At 37.9% G+C, this 21,343-nt stretch overlaps 2 protein-coding genes across 3 annotated transcripts; both read right to left on the minus strand.

The window, feature by feature from the left end:
- Positions 1-506: 506 nt before the first annotated feature.
- Positions 507-4,734, minus strand: LOC106942836 (AN1-type zinc finger protein 5-like). Of its 2 annotated transcripts, none has more exons than XM_015026180.1 (4): positions 4,610-4,734; positions 3,296-3,494; positions 2,901-3,012; positions 507-705 (listed from the first exon to the last, which is right to left on the minus strand). In XM_015026180.1, exons 2-4 carry the CDS (start codon positions 3,453-3,455, stop codon positions 522-524), a joined length of 456 nt encoding a protein of 151 aa, XP_014881666.1. In that variant the 5' UTR covers positions 3,456-3,494; positions 4,610-4,734; the 3' UTR covers positions 507-521. The 2 variants fall into 2 exon arrangements, with proteins under 2 accessions (XP_014881666.1, XP_014881667.1); XM_015026181.1 differs by lacking the exon at positions 4,610-4,734 and adding an exon at positions 4,376-4,474.
- A 1,691-nt stretch (positions 4,735-6,425) lies between these two features.
- Positions 6,426-16,602, minus strand: LOC106942837 (perilipin-2-like). Its single transcript, XM_015026182.1, has 8 exons — positions 16,456-16,602; positions 11,383-11,470; positions 10,972-11,167; positions 10,510-10,592; positions 9,699-9,930; positions 8,276-8,616; positions 7,695-7,913; positions 6,426-7,009 (listed from the first exon to the last, which is right to left on the minus strand). Exons 2-8 carry the CDS (start codon positions 11,449-11,451, stop codon positions 6,887-6,889), a joined length of 1,263 nt encoding a protein of 420 aa, XP_014881668.1. The 5' UTR covers positions 11,452-11,470; positions 16,456-16,602; the 3' UTR covers positions 6,426-6,886.
- Between the last annotated feature and the right edge of the window lie 4,741 nt (positions 16,603-21,343).

Raw genomic sequence — 21,343 nt, forward strand, 5'->3', positions numbered from 1 at the left:
TCTTTTAGTAAAAATTAAATTTTAAAAAAAAATTTCACACATTTTTTTTGACAGGTGGTTTTTTTTTAAAAAAAAAAAAAAAAAAAAAAAGCTAAAATCTGATATGAAATCAAAATAGTTCACATTCTTTCACTAGATTACTACTCATTTGCAACAGGATTGTATTTGTGGTGAATAACCATAAAATATTTATCTAGTAGTTTAAGCAATCTCATTCTGCATTAATTTCATGAGTCAATATAGCATTTTGTAGAAGTGGACATTTGTTTTTTTTTTAAAGCTTAAAATGGTAGGAGCTTAAACAGATCACTAAGCGTTTAAGCAAAGTACCATAAGAATTTAACTCTTCTTTATACAAATAGTATGACGACTACTAACAAGTTTCAAAGAGTATGCATTAAAGCAGTATCGTCTGAGACAAAAAGTGAAAGCTAAGAACTACACATTTATTTTACCAAAGACTGAATACTAGAATACTAAAGTAGTGCATAAATTAAGACATGTTTTTCCCATTTACACCACTATAAGGACTTTTCTTGAAAACCCTTTATGTGATGCTCACCTGCGCTATTGGATGTGCCCTCCTCCTCGTCTTCCTCCTCCTCCGCTTCCTCGACCACTGCTCGATCGGAGTCTACAGCCCCCGAGTCTGGGGAGATGCTCATAGCTGTCATCTGTTGAGTTACTGGGCTCGGAGAACTGGGACTATCACCACAAAACAGGAGCACAGTTTGAAATTAGACAGATCAAATAGTCAAAAAAGATTTATGGAGAAAGAGTATCTATGAAAGGGAGCAGAAAGATGAGACAGATAAGACAGAAAAATGAGGATAAAATGAAAACCAGAGCAAAGCTGCAATTAAAGTTCCTTGCACGAAATCTGATAAGGGCACAATCGTAAAGTTATACATCACGTGTCAAACTCAAGGCCTGTGGGGCAAATGCTAGTACATCTAAAAAAATTTTAATATTAGCAAAAGTGGAATGTTTCTTTCCAGTCGTCTCAGACAGTGAAACGGTTATTTCAGGCATTTCACGCTTTTATTTTTTTTGGCATTTTAATGATCATGACTGATGGCAAACCATCACTGACCGAAAATATTACACTGGACCTCTAAGCAACATGGAGTCCGTGCCTCTCCACTCATCCTCCAGACCCTGGGACCTCAATTTCAAAATAAAATGCAGAATTTATTTCAACTTGGAAACAGGACTCTGGACCGTTGCGCAACAGTCCAGTTTGCTTTCTCTTCAGTCCAGGTGAGAGACGCCTCTGACGACGTCTATGGTTCAAGAGTGGCTTGACATGCAAATGTGCAAGAAATTGTGCACTTTCACACCACATTCTAACTTAGTGAGACATATTAGTATTTCTGTAGCCCTTTAGAAATTGGAGACCCACAGAAATAGAACTTCAAGATAATGGTTGTTTGATGAAATATTATTTTGTATAGGGACATATCATAGCATTGTGAATAGAAAACAAATATTAGAAGTGTAACTCAAATTCAGAAAAGGCTATACTTATTGTAACAGTTTGTAATTTGGTGGTTTTATCTATGCATTCTGTCACATCTGTCCCATAGAGGACATTCATGGTCTTGATGTGGTCTGACATGAAAATGAGTTTGACACCCTCCAATACACCAACCAAACAAAGACAACATGTATTTTCCCTATGCTGTAACTATTTAGATACAAGCAAGCTACAAGTTGACAACAAAAGGACAAAAAAAAAATCCAAATGTATCACTCAACCAATCTAAATACTGCTTAAATTTGATTTTCATAAGTAAGCATGCTACTTAAAAACTTTTGAAAAGGCTTAAGAACTAGTGTGACCACATGTTTTGAAAAAAAAAAAGAAAAGAAAAATGTGTAAAGAAGCAAGTATGTGAGGGGGAAAAAAGAGACAATTTTCCAAGATTAGAGACATAAATTTACAGCAATAAAACTAAGACATCCTCTGACATTATGAAGCCAGAAATTGGCCAAAAAGATTTGTTAGGTTTACTGAGGTCAAACATTTGTGACATCATCTAAGACTGAAGTGGCAAATTAAAGAGGTGCACATCTGGATATTTTCCAAAGTGTAAATAGTACATCCAGGCTCTTCCTGTACCAAACGACACGTCCCAGGTGCAGAATCACCATGAGCGCCTCCAACGGGATACGGATAGTCAGGAAAGCTGCAGCATGGCTGTGTCGATTCTGCACCCGAGAGATATTCCGATACCGGAAAAGAGCTTAGATGTCCCACTTACACTCTGGAAAATATCCAGATGCACAACTCCAATTTTTCCCCACTGCAATCCCAGGACTTCTGTCATGTTTTGTTGCAAATGTCTGACTTTATAATCTCACTAAACTTCTGAGTTTTCCTCTGATCAATTCAAGATATTTTTCTTTCTTGCAAATTTCTTAGTTTAAACATTGTACATTTTTGCCTTTAATCAAGGGGAAATTATTGCCATTTCTTGTAAATGTAGAACTTTTGATAGAGAATATCCAAGCCTTTTCTTGTAAATCCGAGAAATTGATCAAGAAATTTCTGAGTTTTTGGCAGAAATTTAGTCATTCGTGGTCACATTATTTTTTATTTGATCTACAAAGGCCCTAATACTCTGTCGCACATTACTTTATAAAAAGTAGAACTAAAAAAAAAAAAAAAAAAGGTAGAATATTCTAATCAATAACCAACTCAAATATGCTGTTTTTTTAAACACACTTCTTCTCAACCTTCATGCCAACATTGTTTTACCAATTTTTATGCCTACAAAAAGGCTTACCATCCCATGTTGTATTGGTAATCAAAGGAACAGATATTGGGGCCAAGATAAATGAGACAAATTTTATACATGTAAAAGACAGAGAAATGGTCCAGGAGTTTGTCAGCATACCTGGTTGTTTGTTCCTCAGCTTGGGTTCCTGCTGCTTCTGTACTAAGCTCTGAGTTTGTGTCTTCCACGGTTACACTCGCTGATGTTGGTGATGCTGACGGTGATGTAGCAGCTGTGTGGAAAGAAAAGTGTGACAACAGAGAACTTACAGAGAGATTTTTTTTTTTCTTATTTCAAGGGTCTTGATAAAGAAAACACACTGCCTTGGTCAAAGAAGATCAATTGTAAGTTGAGTTCAGGTTAAACAGCACATGACAATGTCACTCTGTTGCTTTCTTATGCCACAGTGTAGGCAGCTGTTCTCCAACTCCTTTTAGCAAATTCAGGAGCTCTGAAGCTCCTGAAAGCAAACCATATCAGACTGAAGCCAGTTGTTGGCAGGTTTTCTGTCCTACCTTTCTCTCCGGGAGGGCTGGTTCGTCCCCCTCCCTGTTGTCTCTGCAGGTGTTCCTTGTAGCAGACAGAGCACATGCCATTGGTGCGGGGGTTACCATAGAAACCACATCCCATAGTGCAAAGCATTGGCACTTGCGTCTGATTGGTCTCCTGAGCCATGCTCTGACAGAGGGGGAAGGGGGGTGGGAGAGGATATTCCTGAAAATGTGGGAAAATCAGTTAGTCAAAATTGTCCAGCGGTTCCCATCTAACCAGATGAGTTTTTTTTTTTTCATTTTTCAGCTAAAAGAGCTTGGAGATTGGCATTGCGGCATGAGAACAGAGCTGAAGCAAATTCAGGGTTTTAGATGACTGCGGTCCAATATCATTTTGGAATGTTAAATTTCATAAAAGTTAGCCGAACAGATTTATAAGTTCAGCGAACACCAATAACTGAGTGACAAAGTCCAGTTCACTCTTTACGGTATCAAAGAACAATAAAGCAAAATCTGAATCCAAACCAAGTTTTAAAAAGAAAGCAAGCAACAACAGTAACATTTTCAGATCAGGTGACAAATATAATCAAAGTAAAACAGAGCTACGTTTTCACGTATTAAGGCAAAGCCTGAAAAAGTGCTTATCCTATTAAGCTGAGGATTTATCAGGAAAGAACCAGAAAGGATCAACAAACAAAAGCTACAAAAGAGTCGTTCACCGCTGCCGTTTAAAGGGGGAGCGACGGTATGCGAAAACAGCAGCTAGCTGATGGATTACACTTTCTTCCGCCGCAAAGCAAGATGTAGATCAGGAAAAAAGTTGCCATACAAGGAACAACACCGAAAGACATGGCAACTACGAAACCAACTCAAAAACATACCCCAAACTCTTACATAACTAAATATTCGGCAATTATGAAGGGAAGATTGCTTAAAATTAAGCTAAGCAACTTCCCACTGACAGGCTGTGGTAGAAAACAACAGCCGTCCAGTACTGGCATAGCTCAAAGCAAACAGTAACATTAGCAAACAGCCGCGACGGCCGTTTTATCTGTCTGACACTACATACCAACGCGAAAAGAGGAACAAAACTTACACGTTTACCTTTCGTTACAAAGGAACTCACACAGATAAAAACTAATGTATCCCTGGTAACAAACAACAATCAAATCCGGGTTGTTTTTAATCGAATAAACTCTAGCTTTAGCTGGCTAACGTTAGCCGCGCTACTAGCATAGTCAACCTAAACGAGTGCGCTTCCCGACACTCTTCTGGCGAGTTTAAAATTGGTAATACGCAGCGAGACAGTCCTATGCCTTTCTAGGATAAAGACAGTACCTGAAATCCAAGGTACCGGAGGCTGTCAACGACCTTGAGCTTTAGATTTGAACAAGTTGTGTCCCCAGCAGAACGCGCGGCCTCCTACCCAGGGCGCGTTCCCGACATTCGAAACAGGGACCATGACGTCATCCTCATCGATTCAGATCTTAAGAACCAACAGAAACCACAAGATTGTGGACGGAGGCTATTAAAACTGACTAAGGGATGGATTTAGAAAAAGTAGAACTACAGCAACATATTTTCTTCAAGTAAAAAAATATTTTAAAAAACAGTAAAAAGATTTAAAAAGTAATTCGTAAACAACTAATTAAGTAGGCCACTGAATAACTGATAACATCTGATTAAATATTTTAAAATGACGTCAGACAAATATAAGGTCATGTGCAAATTTCGTATTTTACGGACTAAAAGAAAAAAACAAAACAAATGGTAGCAAAAATATAAACAGAAATACTTTTGCAAAAATGTTTCAATAGAATGCTTATGAAAGCAATATATAGGCTTAATATGTTTGCTAAATTGAACAGAATGGAATATACTTTATTAATCTCCAAGGGGAAATTGCTTATTTGTTGACAAGCTACTCCATCTGAGGTAATAAATACAAAGTTTATAAAATATACACACCTAAATGCCACAAGTGTGAGAATGTCAGAAATGTATTTATTAATGTCTTCAAAAGCAAAGTTTACATACAGAATGATTACTATATCATTAAATAATGAAGGGAAAACCCAGATGATGTCAAGGCTTTGAAAATGTCTGATAGGTTAATTGATATATTCAGGTTAATTGAATGCACACCTGTGGATGTATTTGAAGGCCACACCTGGAACACATTTCTTTATTGTTTGACACAAAAACAAGTCAAGACAAGTCAGCTCAGAAAGACAATTGACAAGTCTGGTTCATCCTTAGAAACAGTTTCCATATGCTTGAAAGTGCTTCATTTATCTGTCCAAAGTATGCAAGTATAGATATGATGTCCAACCATCACACTGCTCATGAAAGAGTTATAGGGTTGTATGTCCTGGAGAAATACACATATTGGTCCAAAAATGTGCAACTTGTATATTGCCACTCAGCACAAAAGGAGCCATTATTCCAACAGAAATAAACAAACAAAAAAAAAACAGATTGCAGTTTGCAAATGCACAGATGGACAAAAACCAATTTTTTTGAGACTTGTCTTGCGTTGAGATAAAACTAAAGTTGAACTGTTTGGCCATAATGACCATCATTACATTTGGATGAATAAAGGGACCCATTTGATCTGGGAGTGGCACCATCATGATGTGGAGCTGTATTGCTGCAAGTGTACCAGGAGGAAAGTACTATTTGTGGACATATTGAAGCAACATCCAAAGATATCAGTAAGAAAAGTTAAACTTCAACAGGTCCTCCAAATGGGCAAAGATTTCTAACAGTTGTACAGTTCAAGGACAATTGTGCTTAATACTGAGGAAATTTATGTAAACTTCTGATTTTGGATACTTAATAAATGGATCACTAGGACATTATTTCATTATTGTGGAATTTAGCAAATAGAAATAATTTTGATCATTCTGACTGACAGCAAGAGATGTTTGGTCTGATTTAACTTCAGACAGCGAGAATTAAAGGTGTGCGTCTTTATTTGGTGTATGCAAGGATATGAATACAATTGTAAATGTTTGGTGAAATAAAGTTAAAATACAACAGCATTCTATGAAGGGTCTTCAAAGATTTGAAACAGCAATGCACAACACTTATCCAATAATTCCACCATTAGCTAATAGATCAGAATAAATACTAAAGAGAAACACAGAGACAGTCTTCTGTTCAAGATTTATTGAATACTTTTTAGTGACAGCTCATTCACATGGAACAACCGTGAATGTTATAAACTCGTGAAACTGTGCTCTCAACTCCTCTTCCATCTTGTTCCTGGTTCTACTGTTGGAATGACTGGAATGTCAACAAATGTACCATCTTAAAAGGGATGGGTTATTACTCGACAGAAAGAAAAAAAACGTGCAAATGTAAAAGATAAAAGGAAAACCGTCTTTTTATGTCAACCGTGTTAAATGCTGCGTGATCAGTGCAATGTCAGTTAAGTTTCATTTAAAAGCATCGACATAAAGATGTGATTAAATGAACATTATGCAGTGTTTTAGAGAGGATATTCCTTGAAAAAACATCAAAATACTGGAAGCTTTTGTTAAAAAGAAACAAAAGTGAGGACAAAAAAAACAAAAAACAAAAAAATCTTGAGTGCAAGTTGTTCGTGCTAGCCTACTCCATTTGCACTTCCCCTTGTTCGCTCTCAGTCTTCTGAGCAACAAAAGGTCCCACGATCCAGTTGAGCGGCGTGTTGTGTAGCAAATAGTCCATGACTCCATCCAGTGAATGTTGAACCTACGAAAGGTACACACAAACAGCAGTTAAATTACAGCTACAGGCTAATCTTTCCTACAAGAAAGACAAAATTGAGACATGCTAAGTCTTATACACCTTTAGGGTGTAAGGTGCATCTCAAGAAATTAGAACAGCAGCAAAAAATTTAGTTTGAGCAATTCAGATCAAATGTGAAAGTTATATCAATATATATTAATTACACTTAAACTATCTGAATATTAGAAAGATCTTTGTTTGTTTGTTTTTTTATGACTTCAAAAATGTAATGTTCTGTTTTGGCATTTGTCAGTTGTCTAGAAGGCAGTCACTGACGCTCTCCACAAGGTGGGTTCATTACATAAAACTATTTAAATATATATGGTATGACTGGAACGTTAATAAATATCTTGTTGTATTGGAATATTAAAATTTCCTGAGAAGCCATAATTGACAAGTTATAACCACCAATATTAATAGAAGAGACCATCTTAACTGTGTAATAAATTTAGATTGTTTTTTAAACTGAAATTCCTAAAGTCCTTTTTGATGATATTCTAACAGATACCCGTAAAAGCCTGTGTGTGGAGATAGTAGAAGACCTGTACTCATGCAAAGTAAGGAAAAAAGTTGAATAATAAGTCAGACATATCTTCCCATGCTGACGCATACAAAAACGGTGCTTGAAACGGCATGGAAAATTTCGTACTTGTTTTAGGTGATGGCGGCTTCGCTCTAGCAGGACGGGAGTGAGAGCGCTGGCGTTTCTGAGCGATGACTGCAGTTCTTCGGCGGCTACCCGCGCACTGGTCAGTTGTTCCTGGACTGTTCCTGGCAGACCCTGAGCACTGGAAACCACGCTTGAGCATGATGCCCTCAGTTGGTCACTCAGGCCTCGTACCATAGAAAGGGCGCGCGATTCCAGCTGCTGTCAGAGTGAAAATAACGCATTTCAGTACGCAGCTCTATTGCAGAGTTTACTGCGGTAGAGTGAGCAAAGGGGTTTCAGACAAGTTGATAATAAAATATCTGAATGTAAAAGACTAATTTAAAATATAAAAAGTAAAAGTAAGTATGAAAAAAAGCCATTGAAATATAAGATGTAAGTCACAGTAAAGTTGGAAAAAAAAAAACTGACCAAATAAACATTTCAGTCAATTAAAATCAGGCTATAAACTCTGAAATACAAATTCAGGCTTAGGGCATAAAGTCGGTGTCGGTATTTGAGGAAGTACATTGAGATTACAAAACCAAACAATGAATTAAACTCAAAAATGGTTAAATCCTGACCTCGGCTTCATCCTTGGACCCATCTGGTTCCGACTCGGTCAGTCCCTCCCCCTCCCGTTTCTTCTTCCACTCGGCCCAGTGCTGCAGCAGCTGTTCTGGAGCTCCTGCTATTTGACTGCCTGCTGTCCCCAGACTGGCACGGGCGCTCTCCACCAAGTCCAGGGTACTGGTAATCTGAGCCACCGCAGCGTAGGTGGCATCCCTGGCCTTTCGTGCGCGGCCCAGGGATTGCTCCAGAGCTCGCTCCTGCACCTTGGCAGAGAGCTTACCCAGACGGACAAAGTAGCTGGGGTTGGCTGATGTGGTTGACACCTCAGCGTTGGCAGGTTCGGCCACAGCAGCTGGAAGAGAAACGTAATAATCTCTTAGTCACATGCTTTATTTAATGGTTGCAAATGTAAGGTAGTGCTGTTAATTTGATTTTTAATGGAGTTAAAAGTTTAACAGTTCAGATTTAATGTCCCCACAGTCAGAATTTAATGCAGGCAATATTAAAAGACCTTTTTGGTCTCATTTTTCTTGTATACAATATTCAGAATCTTTTCATATTTGGGGCAGCAGCTGGATATCATTATGTCTGCTATATATACACACACAAGTTTTTTGTATTCTTAATTTTGAAAACACACATATACCTTTTATGTGTGTTTTCTTAATTTTGAAAACACACATATAGTGTGTTTTGAGTTTGAGGGTGCACCTCAAACTATGGTGCACCCTCTGCACCATAGTTTGAGGGTGCAATTATTTAATGGAACAAATACAATTTATTGTCTACCACGTCACTACATGTTAGGTTTGATTTGAAGCGCTTTAAAGCACATCTAATTTCAACCTTTGTGGATTAGAGAAAAATCTCAATTAAAACTTATATCTTTAACATTTTTTTAGATTGTCTGTTGAATAATTACATTTTACCACCTCTCCAATAAGAAATGTTCAAATTATTGACATTCCTGTCCATGTTGACTGAAGGTAAACTTCAGAGTGCTTTTCTTCTGCCGTCATGCTTCCGGGTGTATTTTCACAGCGCACAATCACTCGATGTCCCCATGAGCATCATTTCTAACCTGGAGCACTGCAAGTTGTCACAAATGTATGACATCACAGTAGCAGGTGTCAAAACTGTGTGCTGGAAATTACAGGAACTATGTGAGCCAAAGGAACAGAAGGCAAGTTCAAAGCAATGCCCCGACTTCCTCTCTATGAATAGCACCCAACCATTGATGACATCAGCTCGTAGCATAATTGAATGCAATAAAATCCCGTCGTCCGTCCTGTGTACAGTCCTATTAATCACATCAGGATGTCATTATCATCAAACCGTCGGACCACCCTTCTCTGCAGGGGCGGACATGTGCCATCAGTGGTTCTGTTTTTGAACAGAGGCACGATCATTTCCTCATTTAGCATTGGTACTGACCCAGCTCCCTCTCAGTAAGTGGCAGGTTCTGATCAACCCAGTCCTCAGATCGGCTGAGGGCCAGACCCATCCCGCTGCTGACCATCTGGCCCATCCTGGTGCCCATGACTGTGTTGATGCTACCACTGACCGCCGCCCGGGTCAGCTCGACGCCACTCATCACAGCGCCCAGCACCGCGTCTTTGGCCCCCGTCACTGACTGGTACACCATACCTACGGTGTCTGACACCACCTGTGGGGAATAATGAAGAGACAAGGTGTCAGAGATTATGAAAATTTAATGCATGTAGCTCCAGTAGAAAAATCTAAACAAAACAGAAAAAAACAAAGACAAACAAATGCACTGCTTTTTAAGTTAGGGCTCAGATTATATTCAAGATATTTTAACAAAATTACAGGCCATTAGTGAATACTAATGAAACACTGGATAAACAAGCTTATTTAAAAAAAAAAATGCAGCTATTTTTTTTTTTAAACTGTTGTAGCTTTGTCATATTTTACAGTCACAGGATGTATAATATAACGTGAGGCTATCTTGTCAACAAGATTAAGCTCGACAGAGACTACATCCTCATCAGAACAATGACCCCACGAACACTAGCAAAACAGGATGGCTGAAAAGAAACAGTCATGGTGTTTCAACGGTCCAGTCAAAGTCCAGACCAAAACCTGACGGAACTGCAGTTCAAGATCCAGTATGCAGTTTTCACTGCAGCCTCTCAGGGGACGATATACTGGTTTATAAATTATCTACTTAGAAGAGGAGAAGAAAAGAGATGTATGGAAGTTATTTATACAGGTTCTTCTTGACCTTGTCAGCTGGTTGGTGAAGAATCGGCAGCTTCTCTTCCATCTTATCGAGTCCTTTCAAGGCATACTCATTCACTGTGGCAACTGAAACAACATGCAGGATAGAAGCTTACTTCAAATATAAAAATAATAAGAGCTACTATTGTAGTCAGCATAAAAATAATGACTCAACTAATGTGGACAGATACATATTTTTGTTTACAATACAACAGAAGCAAAGAGCTTCAACGAAATGTACAGTGAAATACAGTATGTGCAAAGTTTGTTTTTAGCAGATTCCAGAAATTCATTTTAAAAATTACCCTGAAACTCTCAGGCAACAGGCCAAACTCAAGCTCATTTCACACTTTTTTTTCCCCCATAACCATAGTCCCCATTTAATTTAATGGCAGATTTCAGAGAACATTTAGGAACTTTTATTGCATACACATTACATCACACTTTGTGGAGAGGAGAACCTTACGTTGTGGTTCGATCATGCCCAAAACAGGTTTGGACCCCGTGCTGGCAGCTGCTCCGAGAGTCCGGACCCCACTCTCTGCAACATTCATCACCCCCTTCAGCAAGGGCACGTTGTCTTTGGTGCTGCTGTAGGCATTGGAAACAGCCTCACAGGCTGAGCTGACCAGGGGCAAGTGGCTCACTCTTGCAACAACATTCTGGAACCAGAAAGTAACAATTAGGGTCGCTTCGAGAAAAAAAAAAAAAGAAAAGGGAAAATACACTTTTTTTCTGAAACAAATCGGATTTCTTAAGCTTTCATTTACATTTAGTTGCATTATTACGCCAACTTTTTTTGAACCTGGAGATGTTACAAGCGTAAAATAAGTTATAATTTGTAGTAGGTGTGGCGGAGGGTTTCTGTGCTCCTCACCTGCTGCTCTTCATTAGCTGGTTCAGTTGCTGCAGCTCCAGCCTCATTAGTTTTCCCGCTGTCTGCCATTGTGACTGCTGGGTTCAATCTCTGACACAGAATACAGAGAGAGTTAGAAATTGAGATTCACCTCACTTTGCTCTGAGTGCATGATGAAACACAGCTCCGTCTCTGGAAGTCTTTGTTAAAGTGGCTGATGTACTTTATCTAGCAGGAATAGCTGTTCTGTCAGATGGTTTAAATGCACGAAGAAAGAAAGCTCAGCCATGTTAAATCCATTAGTCAACGCTATGATGCAACAAGGATGAAACTGGTTTAAAACAATAAAACTGGGCCTAGTACCACTACAAACGGTTCAAGCCTCCATAAAACTTGATATTTAAAATATTTAACTTTATTTTCCCATTGACTTTGCTCCATTTTTTTCAAATAATATCATTATTGGTATGTTCCTGGATGTGATTTGCATGCTTAAAGTCAAAAACGTAATTTAAACAGGAAGAAGAAATGCTTTGAGAAAAAGTAAAAGCAAAAAAGCCCAACATTTTTTTTTTAATCTTCAAATCTGCTCCCAGGACCAGAAAAATAGTTCAGTCTTGTTGTGACCCATCCATTATATCTGTTGATTTAAGGTAGTTCAACTTCTTTTTGAAAAAAGAAAAAAACATTTTGCTTTGTTTAAATAAAACTGGAGATTTCATAAATACAATTCAGCTTCAGTATTTTAGATTTAACAAGATTTGCTCAAATGCAGTCCAGAGACTAAAATAAAACAGTAAAACACGACTTCCCTTCAGCACAAAACCGGAAGATGTGAATTGGATTCCTTCAGCATCAGCATCACTGCCAGGTTTAAGCAATATTTTCTTATAGCATTTCTACACAAGGAGTCCCTATTCCTATTGACTCTACAAGCAGGCAACAAAAGTCGTCATTTTAGATGCAACACGCCATTTTTAAAAAAAATTCTCATGCTGCTCACCAACAGCACGAGAATCGCCCGTATCAAACACCACCACCATTTTCCACCATTGTAAAGCCTGAGGCTGCATCTACTCACATTTTGCCCAGACAAACAACAAGTCAACAAGCCTTCAGGAATGATAGGAGTGGCAGCAATTTCCAAGCAAAAAAAAAAATCGCTGACTCAGACGCCTAGTGGCTGACAACAGTTTCAGGTTAAAAGTCTAAACGAAGGCGGCTGGCGCAGATATAAGGTGATGGAAATCCACTTTCCTCTGACTCAACTTAAATACTTAAATTTTCATATTTGATTTTAAAAGCACAAAGAACAATGTCTTTGTACACTAAATAATTAAACTAAGTTTAAACTGCAACTATTCTCAAATAGATCTCTCTCACATTAGATACTTTAAATCAATATTAAAGATCTACATGTTGCATTTATTTATGCGGGAAAAAATCCCACATTGAGAAACATCTGTTCTTGACAAAAATCAGCAGGGTCACAATTGTTGGTTCTCCAACTGTCAATACCTTGTGCAAAACCTTTTTGGCTAATGAGAAAGCACTTGCTCCTTCTTTCATAATATTTCAAATAAAGGTAGAAGCATACAAAGAGAGGAATCAGTCACCATTCCTCCTCCTTACACCATTTTTCTTGCACAGATATTGGATAGTTACTGCATGAATGTTCGTCTTCCGGCTGGCAACAAGTTATTTAACCCCAACCGATGCAATGAGGTGCTTCTCATTTCTTAAATAAGCGTGTCGAAAGACACAGCCTGTGGTTGTGGAAAAGACGTTAGTAAGAAGGGTCAAATCACTGGCATGCATCAAGCAAAGAAAATATCAAAAGGAAAACTGGGTTAACAACTGTCCAAAGCATTATTAAAGAACGGAAGGCAAGATGGGAACAATCAATTTCACAATTGGTGATCATTTCAAAATTTGGTGACATCAAACTGGAGGATTAACAGTAGAATTCAAGAGTCACGTTAAACATACACAAGGGAAACTCAAGGTATCAGGACTGAAGTCTTGGGTAGCCATAAGAAAACCATTCATCAGTGATGCTAACCAGAGAAAAAGATCATATCAGGTTACTCTACTGAAATAAAAAATGACAGTAGCATGTGAGGCATCTATCCTTCTTAACCAGTGGTGTTGTCTGCATCTGAGCGCGTGAGGTGACACGTCAGAGAGCAGGCAGTTTCTGGTTGAATTTTGATATGACTCACCGCCAGGCAGTCGGGTGTTGAATCACTTCAGCGTTTCTGTCGAACTACGACCAGAAAGAAAATTTGCCTAATCGCATGACCAACCTCAGCAGGCAATTCCTTCTATTGATTAATTTCCTCTTTTCTCATCTCTGCCTAGCATTAGGGCACAGCAAAAAAAAAAAAAAGGGAAAGAAAGAGGAGAGCATCTACTGCAACAACCTTATGTCTCTCTGGTGCCCTGAACATGTGGATGACATCTGATTTTTGCTCTACCAGATGGCACATAGAGACATAAATGGACTCCACCTGTCTTCACCTGTCTTGGGACACAGCTAACAGCTGCTCGACTGGCTTGGCCTGATGTTTTTGACAAATAAGTCACAGAAGGACATGAGTTTGAGCAGAAAGAGTGGGCCGACCAGCTGCAACATGTAATCAGCCAGAAGAAAATGCTCTCGAAGACCCGTTACATCCACCTGACAAGAGGAACTGCTCGAGGAGAAGGCAAATTGTGCTGCAAGAAGCTCTAGCCGATTTTAATAAAGAGATGCTGTTTAATCATTTCATATATTTGAGATGTCAAAGGGGATGAAATATTCCCTCTGATGTTTTCACAAAACTGTTGCGTTCCAACAGCCTCTGTGAGCTCAGAGCAAAGGAAGATTACATTTTATTGCAACAGCTTGGTTGAGCAACAGGTCTTCTTCCAAGTGTCAGCCGGTGACATCTTCACTGCCTTTATTCTAAACCAAAGTCTGACTTTATCAGAGCTGAAGTCGAGCACAAGATAAACCTGAGATAAATATTCTTGAGATACGAGAGACGTCCAGGAGAAAAAAAGTTGTCAGTTGTTCATAAATAATCAGCCCGCCGACAACAGATTCCCATGAAACACTCGCAGGAATCCTGCCAAACACTCTACCTAGTGAATGTTAAAAATCCTCACAGAGCTCACAAATAATCTGTCAGGAAAAGAATGCTAGACTCTGTTTGAACCCACAACTCAACACGACCTTTGATATTAGGGCCAGCACTGATTATGAGCTCTATTAGGGTATTTGATTCACTAGGTCTTATCATGGATATAAAACATAAAGACACAGACCGAGTTTGCTAGTTAGAGCTGTGATTCTCCAAATGTAACAGGTTTTTCTGTACCCGTCAAAAAAAAAAAAAAAAAAGATTTATAGAAAGATATACGTTCTTAGTAATAGGCACAGTTTGAGCTGTTAGAAATTAAGTCTAAATTTTCACTTCATTAGAAAAAAAAGATCCCCCAAAAGTTGGGATTCAAGAAGGGAGAATAAGTTTTTTTCCCCCAAACTGAAAAATCCAACAAGTCTATCTAGTGTAGAGAACTGAGTGATGGGCAATGCAAAGAAAAACAACAAAAAAAAGAAACTTTAAAAATAATAAAATATTTTACACACAGTATTATTCAATAACCTTCAGTGAACGTACTTCTACAGTTTTGGTGCCAAATATAGAGAAATGCATTATTAGCTTATATTAACCATATTTAGCTTGATCAGCAAGAACATTAATTAGTAAATCATTAAACTTTTAGTCAGGTTGAACGTCATTCCAAATAGCATTTGGAGGCAACTCTGACAGGTGATAAGGACTCGAAAAATTACAATATTTTGTGGCATTTATTGAGAGTACAATAAAAGTAGTGACCAAGAATATTTGTGCTATAAATCTATGTACAGAGTCAGACCCTCCCTAAAAGAAATACAATTTCATCTTCATCATAAGCCCCATTTGCTACACTTATATCACCAAGTAGCAAAGCTGTGCCGTTAAAACGGCATAATTGTGCTTAATCATATTTTGAAAGTCTTTCAAAAGCAAATACCATAAAGGTGTTATTGTTATCACAGCATCACAAACTCAAAGGATGTTTTTTATTCTCATATGATGATGATGATGATGAATCATATGATAAATGTCTACTCCTAACTTTTTGTTTGGCTTTGTGACATATCAGGAAAGAGATTTAACACCACTAATTTTAAAATTTGTGAAAAGTTTAGAAACCAATCATTTGGGATCATTGGAGTCATTTGCGTTTCTTTAAAACTTCCACCCCCATCGAAGAACACGTAGCACTTTCTTGGTTACATTTACTTGTAGAATTAAAACAACATCTCCACAAATTAGTTTGTGTAACTTTCAGGAAGTCAATTGGAAATAACAGATCAAACCTCAAGCAGAACTGGACATTATTATTATCAATCAAATTTTATTTGTATAGCACATTTCAACAGCAAGGCATTTCAAAGTGCTTTTAGTCTGTAAAAGCCTGAATGGTGCTTCTTTATCAAAACAAAAACAAAACAAAAAAACTACACTGTAGAAATCCATATTCTACCAAAGTCATGGCATTCACTTTTGATTGCCGTAAAAAAATTAAGTATGTATTTGAAGCTCAGATGTTTCTGGATAAAATAAAACCAATTTGTTAAAAAACTGAGATTTCTTTGCTTAAAAATATAACTGCCACATTCCCGTCTACAACAATATTAACATAATCTTTCTAAATGTCAATAATAATACAGACAATTAGCACCTAAGATTATCTTATTATTGGCGTTTCACTGTCACGCCTTTCACTTTGTGGCTAATGAACTTTAACCCAGATGAGTACATAGAATTGGTAATGTGGCTAACATGTTGAAATCAGCGTTTTAGACATAAACCCAAAGCTGAACATATGTTAGGGAATATTAATTGAAAAAAAACACATAATATCGGCGGGCTGAAAATGACAGCAACGCCCTGTTTGTCACACAAGCTGGCGTTATTATAGCTAGCTTAGCAGCAGCTGGGCATTTGAGGTTTCTGGAGGAGCTTTTAAAACAACGAAACAGTGAAATAAAACACTGACCTCACTGACGGACCGGTTCCTCTCTGGCCTGTAGTGACCTGCGACGTCAATGCTGTTCAATGAATGGACCCAACTTTTATCAGTCTTTCTACTGAAGTGTTGAGCAACTAGTTAATGCTGGATGGGGGCGGGGCCTTCAAATGTTTTAGCAACTTTCAGCCAATTAAATCACAGCACGGATATGACACGCACCACACATATGGCACTTCCTGTAACTTCTGATTGAGTGGGTAATACTACACTAAAACATCACGTTAGATGCTTTTTAAAACTGTTTTGTAAGGTACCTAGAGACAATATTTGTTGTAAACTTGATAGTCTGTCAAGTTGTAGCATCTCAATTAGATGTAATTCTGGAATTTGACTTGCATAAATTACTTGATTCCTTATTTCAATGATCCAATAATGCATGCATTATTGTAAAGTCAGGTGTGTACCATTGTAGTTGTTTAATGCAAGCACAATTTAAGTTTTGTTTAAAGAGCCAGTTTTTTTGTTTTGTTTTTGCTGCTCACTATTTCTCAATTTACTGACCGTTCAGTTTGTTTCGGTTTATATTTATTGTGAAAAGCAACATCAGCACTAATTTTCTGACATTTTGAAAGTCATGACCTGATGCTGGTTGATGTGGCAAACAACATCAACCAGCAAAAAAGTAAAAAAGAAATTACATGTCAAAAGCACTTTATTTTCACTGCTTTTAAAAGGAAATAACAAAATGTATTTTTTAAAAGCAATTTATAGACTCCAAACAATATTACATATCAGGTCAAATAACTTATTGAAATTTGAAGTTTAGAGTTTGGGTTTGACTTAATACTTGTGTGCCATTGTCTTAGGACTTGACTTGAGATTTGAGGGAATAGACAAGAGACCTACTTTTGGCTTACAAAACAAATACTTGGTCCTGGCTCTGGCAGAGATATAGCCCTAGCAGTCCTTTGTACTTTTGATAGCGTGTACACACATTGCATACACACAAGACCCACGTTAAAACACGGTGGAGCTCTCCTTGCACTGTGGTGTGCAGCAGTGACTTAAATACTTATGCTCTTTGTTAACTGAAAGCATCACAGCTCAATACTTGCTCTTCGACACTGTTGAGATTGTTTCCATTATGGTCTGAAGTAAAGAAAATGAGAGCACTTGCGGATACCCCAAGCCGACCTTTTTTGGCTCAATGAAGAAAAAAAACAAGACTGACAACAAAATCCCTGTTTAACACAATGCCTAAGTGTCTGAATAAACTCCCCAAACACATCACACTGAGCAACTCTCAGACAAAAGAAAAAAAAAAAAAAAAAAAAAAGAATTCCCCCTTAGGATATAACACACCAACACAATTTACAACTCAGTGGATTGGGAAATGTAAAGACCTTTATATGAAGGAGTCTTTCAGGTCAGGACTAGCAGTCAGACTGCATCCAACTGATAATGGAGTTTACTTTGTGAACGGTTAATGTTTGTGAGTGAAAAAGGTCATCTGAGTTAAGCTGGGAGATCATTGCTGTAACACTAAAATCCACACACAATACAAAACAGTCATCTCTATCGCCACTGGCGCCTTGATTTATGACATGCTCCGTCTCACATGATGTCTGAGTTGTAAAATGGCCAACATGTGGCCTTAATGACTTCAACAACCTGCAACATTGCAGTTTAGGTCAAGAACACAGAAGAGCTCTTTGACTATCAAGGTTGAAGGCAGCAAAAAGAGGACAAATGAACAGAAGCACTCTGAAAAGTCAGACATGAGAATATGTCCAGTCCAAGCTGAATTCAGTTGATGTGTAAGACCTATAGAGGGCAGTCTTTACACATTGAGTGATCTTATTTCCACAGCCTCACCCACATGGAGATTAAATCTCATTTTCATTCGTAGGATCTCTTTTTCTGCAGATGCACCACAACTTCATAGCAGGGAGCTCATTTCATGTCAACAAATAAAATATTTAAATATATGCTTGAAAACTGGGGGTATGGAAAACGAATGAGGACACGCTGTAGCAAGTACTGCATTAATTATAACCGTTTCCAACATGCACTGGGATGGTGTTAACTCATGGAGCATTGAAAACACTGGGATGGTGTTAACTCACAGAAAAGCTGCAGTGATTGCCCTGACTGAGGACAGAAGAAGACTATCAGCTTATGCCTTTCATTCAGAGGGATTTTTTTTTTTTATCTTTCAACTCATTACAGTATTCATTATTTGTTCAGTTTAATTTTTCCAAATGCTCCTACCAGACTTCTGGAAAAAGAAAACTGATAACATTCACTGAAATGGTGCAGTTGTGACTGTGTTTTACAGGTTCATTTCCCAGGTTATAAAACCAGACCAGGAGGCTAGACTTGGCAGAATGAGGGGAACAGCATGAGGAGGGCTGTCTAAATCTAATTTGTGTGTCTCCTTCAGGTTTCTAACACACAGGACTCTTCACAATTTGTCTGCATTTCTGGTGTAAAAAACCCCCAAAAAACAAAACACTGAGCCTTGGCAACATTTTTGCTGCAGTTCCCTTTCAATGACCTTTAAAGAAGATGTTCCCTCTTACACCATGATCCTCACAGTGAATGATGGCGAGATAAACCCGGGTTCTTGTCTAGCCTCATTGGGCACAGTTGCACTTTTGAATGGTTTAAAGTTATTGCTTTCACTGTATACATGGCTAAGTTTAGGTGACAACTATTTTTTGTAGCCATTTCCAGACTTATGAAGATTTACACATGCATTGGAATAGACGTTTTCATCTTTAGAGATGGGATGATTAAATGTCTTACTGGTTGGATGTGAATCTTTCTGGATTTCTATGTTAAACACCTTACCTTGAAAGGTTTAAAGCCTAAATGTGACATTTGATATTCTTCATACGTTTTCTATTTTATCTCATTTTTAAATCATATATTCTGATGCATGTGATTTGTGTGCTCACGTTTTGTGAGACATCTCTATAGTTGCGCTGTGTGTATATATTTTTATATATTTTGGTCTGGTGTCTATACCAGTAACACATTACGCCAATATGACCAGTTTAATCTAACTCATTATTTTCAAACCAGTAATCAGCCTAAAGTTACTTATCCAAGTCACTGTGCCTAACTATTTTAAGATGAAGCCTTTCCTATTTTAGGTCAGCTAGGACACCCAAAATGATTAATTATTAGACCTTGGGAAGATGCTGGATTAAATGGTAAGAGAGTACCATTATTAATATTGAAACGACTACTGAACCAACAAGAACTAAAAGGCCACTCAGAGAGGAAGAAGCCATTTTTGAGGCAGTTAGCAAAGAAAATGATTTTTACTGACTAAAGTTTTGTTTGATTAAGACTAAGCTTTATTCTCTCTGACTTCAATTAAAAATGTTCTTTTCTAAATATAATGTCACAGAAGTAAAAGAGACATTTATTTTTACATTTGTGACGGACTAAGCAGTTCAGCTTCATATGATCGGTGCCAGTGCTCCCACACTCCTTTCCTCTGCCAACTTTTTGCCTAAAGGTTTTCATCTGTTACTGCTTTACTGATAAGTCTGCTTCAGTGGACCAGCTGATTGTGAGCAGAATTGTTCTGGTGAACTGGTGACAGAAGATTAGTGAATAAGAGGAAAAGCCTCAATCCCGTAGAGTATAATGAACGTTCCCTTCTGCCTCCACTCTCTATTTTCTTCCTTCAAAGACTTACCACTCAGCAACTAAGCATTAGATTGTAAATTCAATAACATTTGTCAAGGAATTGAGACAAGAACATAAAAAAATTGAGTTGTATAGATTTCGTCACAAGGTGGTTTGTGCGTTCTTTGCCAGAATAAACAGAAATTGTCTTTTGTAGCTATTGAACAGCATTTAGACTAGTTCATATTGATCAGCCCAACCAAAATGATCCACGGTCTATTTTAGCTGAAAATAGATTCTCAAAAGCCTCAGTAAATTGAGGTGAAGATTTCTAAAGGAACAACGTATACTTTCAAGATGCTCAAATTCCAGATGTGATTTTAGGTCTTTGAAGAACTTTGAAGTGGTGATTAACCCTTGACCCTTTCAACAAGAAATCCATCACCATTAAGAAGCACTTCTGAAATGCAGTTGGGCAAAATCAAAGAAGCAGAACAATTATCCTCTAATGAAATCCACTTGTTCCTGTTCATGTTTGCTTTATTAATCTACGGAGTAGAAGGTGTTTTGGGAATAGATCAAACGGTTCTGATTGACTCCACATTTGTTGTGCTCACTGCTCCACTTACTGATCTCCATCGTCACTCGCCCCGAAACCATGATACCTTATCCAATAACAGCTGACCAACATTGGTTTTATTGACATTACACAGTTGATCAGAATCTCATTTCCAACATCCTGCAACAAATTTCCTGGAGGCTTGCAACACAAAGGTATCGGTAACATACAACTCAGTGGCAGGTTATCAGGGGGTTGAAAGACGATATGGACTTCTGCATTTACAACTCTCCGTACAAAACCATGTTAGCAAGGCATCACAAGGTCAAGATGTGAGAGTATGTCCATATAAAAATAAGAAAAGATTGATTTTTCTTTCTTTGCAGAAGTTAAATTTTACTACTGCATAATTATTGGACCAATTGCATTGTTATGTTTGTCAATGAATAGGTCAGCCAGTTACACAAATAGACACCTAACTAACTAACCAACTAACTAACTACTTACTTCTAAGAATTACTTGGTAACAATTTAGTTGGCGTATAAAAAAAGCCCTCACTATGTCTACTGTCTGAGTTGAAACAGGAGTCTCCCTGTCTTTTAGAACTTGCGTCTCTCATCAAGCTGGCAGCCAAAAGAGGCCTGTGCCTCGTCTCTCTCTGTCAAAGGAGGATGCTTTGCTCTTAGGAGGAGGAGGTGGCAATTTAGTTTTGT

This window comes from Poecilia latipinna, unplaced genomic scaffold (assembly GCF_001443285.1).
Source record: "Poecilia latipinna isolate Pla-1442-1.1 unplaced genomic scaffold, P_latipinna-1.0 Scaffold4597, whole genome shotgun sequence".
NCBI classification, from domain to species: domain Eukaryota; kingdom Metazoa; phylum Chordata; class Actinopteri; order Cyprinodontiformes; family Poeciliidae; genus Poecilia; species Poecilia latipinna.

What these genes read in the sequence shown, in the direction of transcription:
- LOC106942836 (XM_015026180.1), bottom strand. Translation starts at nt 3,455, where the DNA reads ATGGCTCAGGAGACCAATCAGACGCAAGTGCCAATGCTTTGCACTATG. An exon ending in CAGCCCTCCCGGAGAGAAAG is followed by an intron (nt 3,013 to 3,295) that starts GTAGGACAGAAA and finishes CTTTCCACACAG; the next exon opens with CTGCTACATCACCGTCAGCA. An exon ending in GCTGAGGAACAAACAACCAG is followed by an intron (nt 706 to 2,900) that starts GTATGCTGACAA and finishes TTGTGGTGATAG; the next exon opens with TCCCAGTTCTCCGAGCCCAG.
- LOC106942837 (XM_015026182.1), bottom strand. Translation starts at nt 11,451, where the DNA reads ATGGCAGACAGCGGGAAAACTAATGAGGCTGGAGCTGCAGCAACTGAA. An exon ending in GGGCATGATCGAACCACAAC is followed by an intron (nt 10,593 to 10,971) that starts GTAAGGTTCTCC and finishes ATGTTGTTTCAG; the next exon opens with TTGCCACAGTGAATGAGTAT. An exon ending in GGTCCAAGGATGAAGCCGAG is followed by an intron (nt 7,914 to 8,275) that starts GTCAGGATTTAA and finishes TCACTCTGACAG; the next exon opens with CAGCTGGAATCGCGCGCCCT.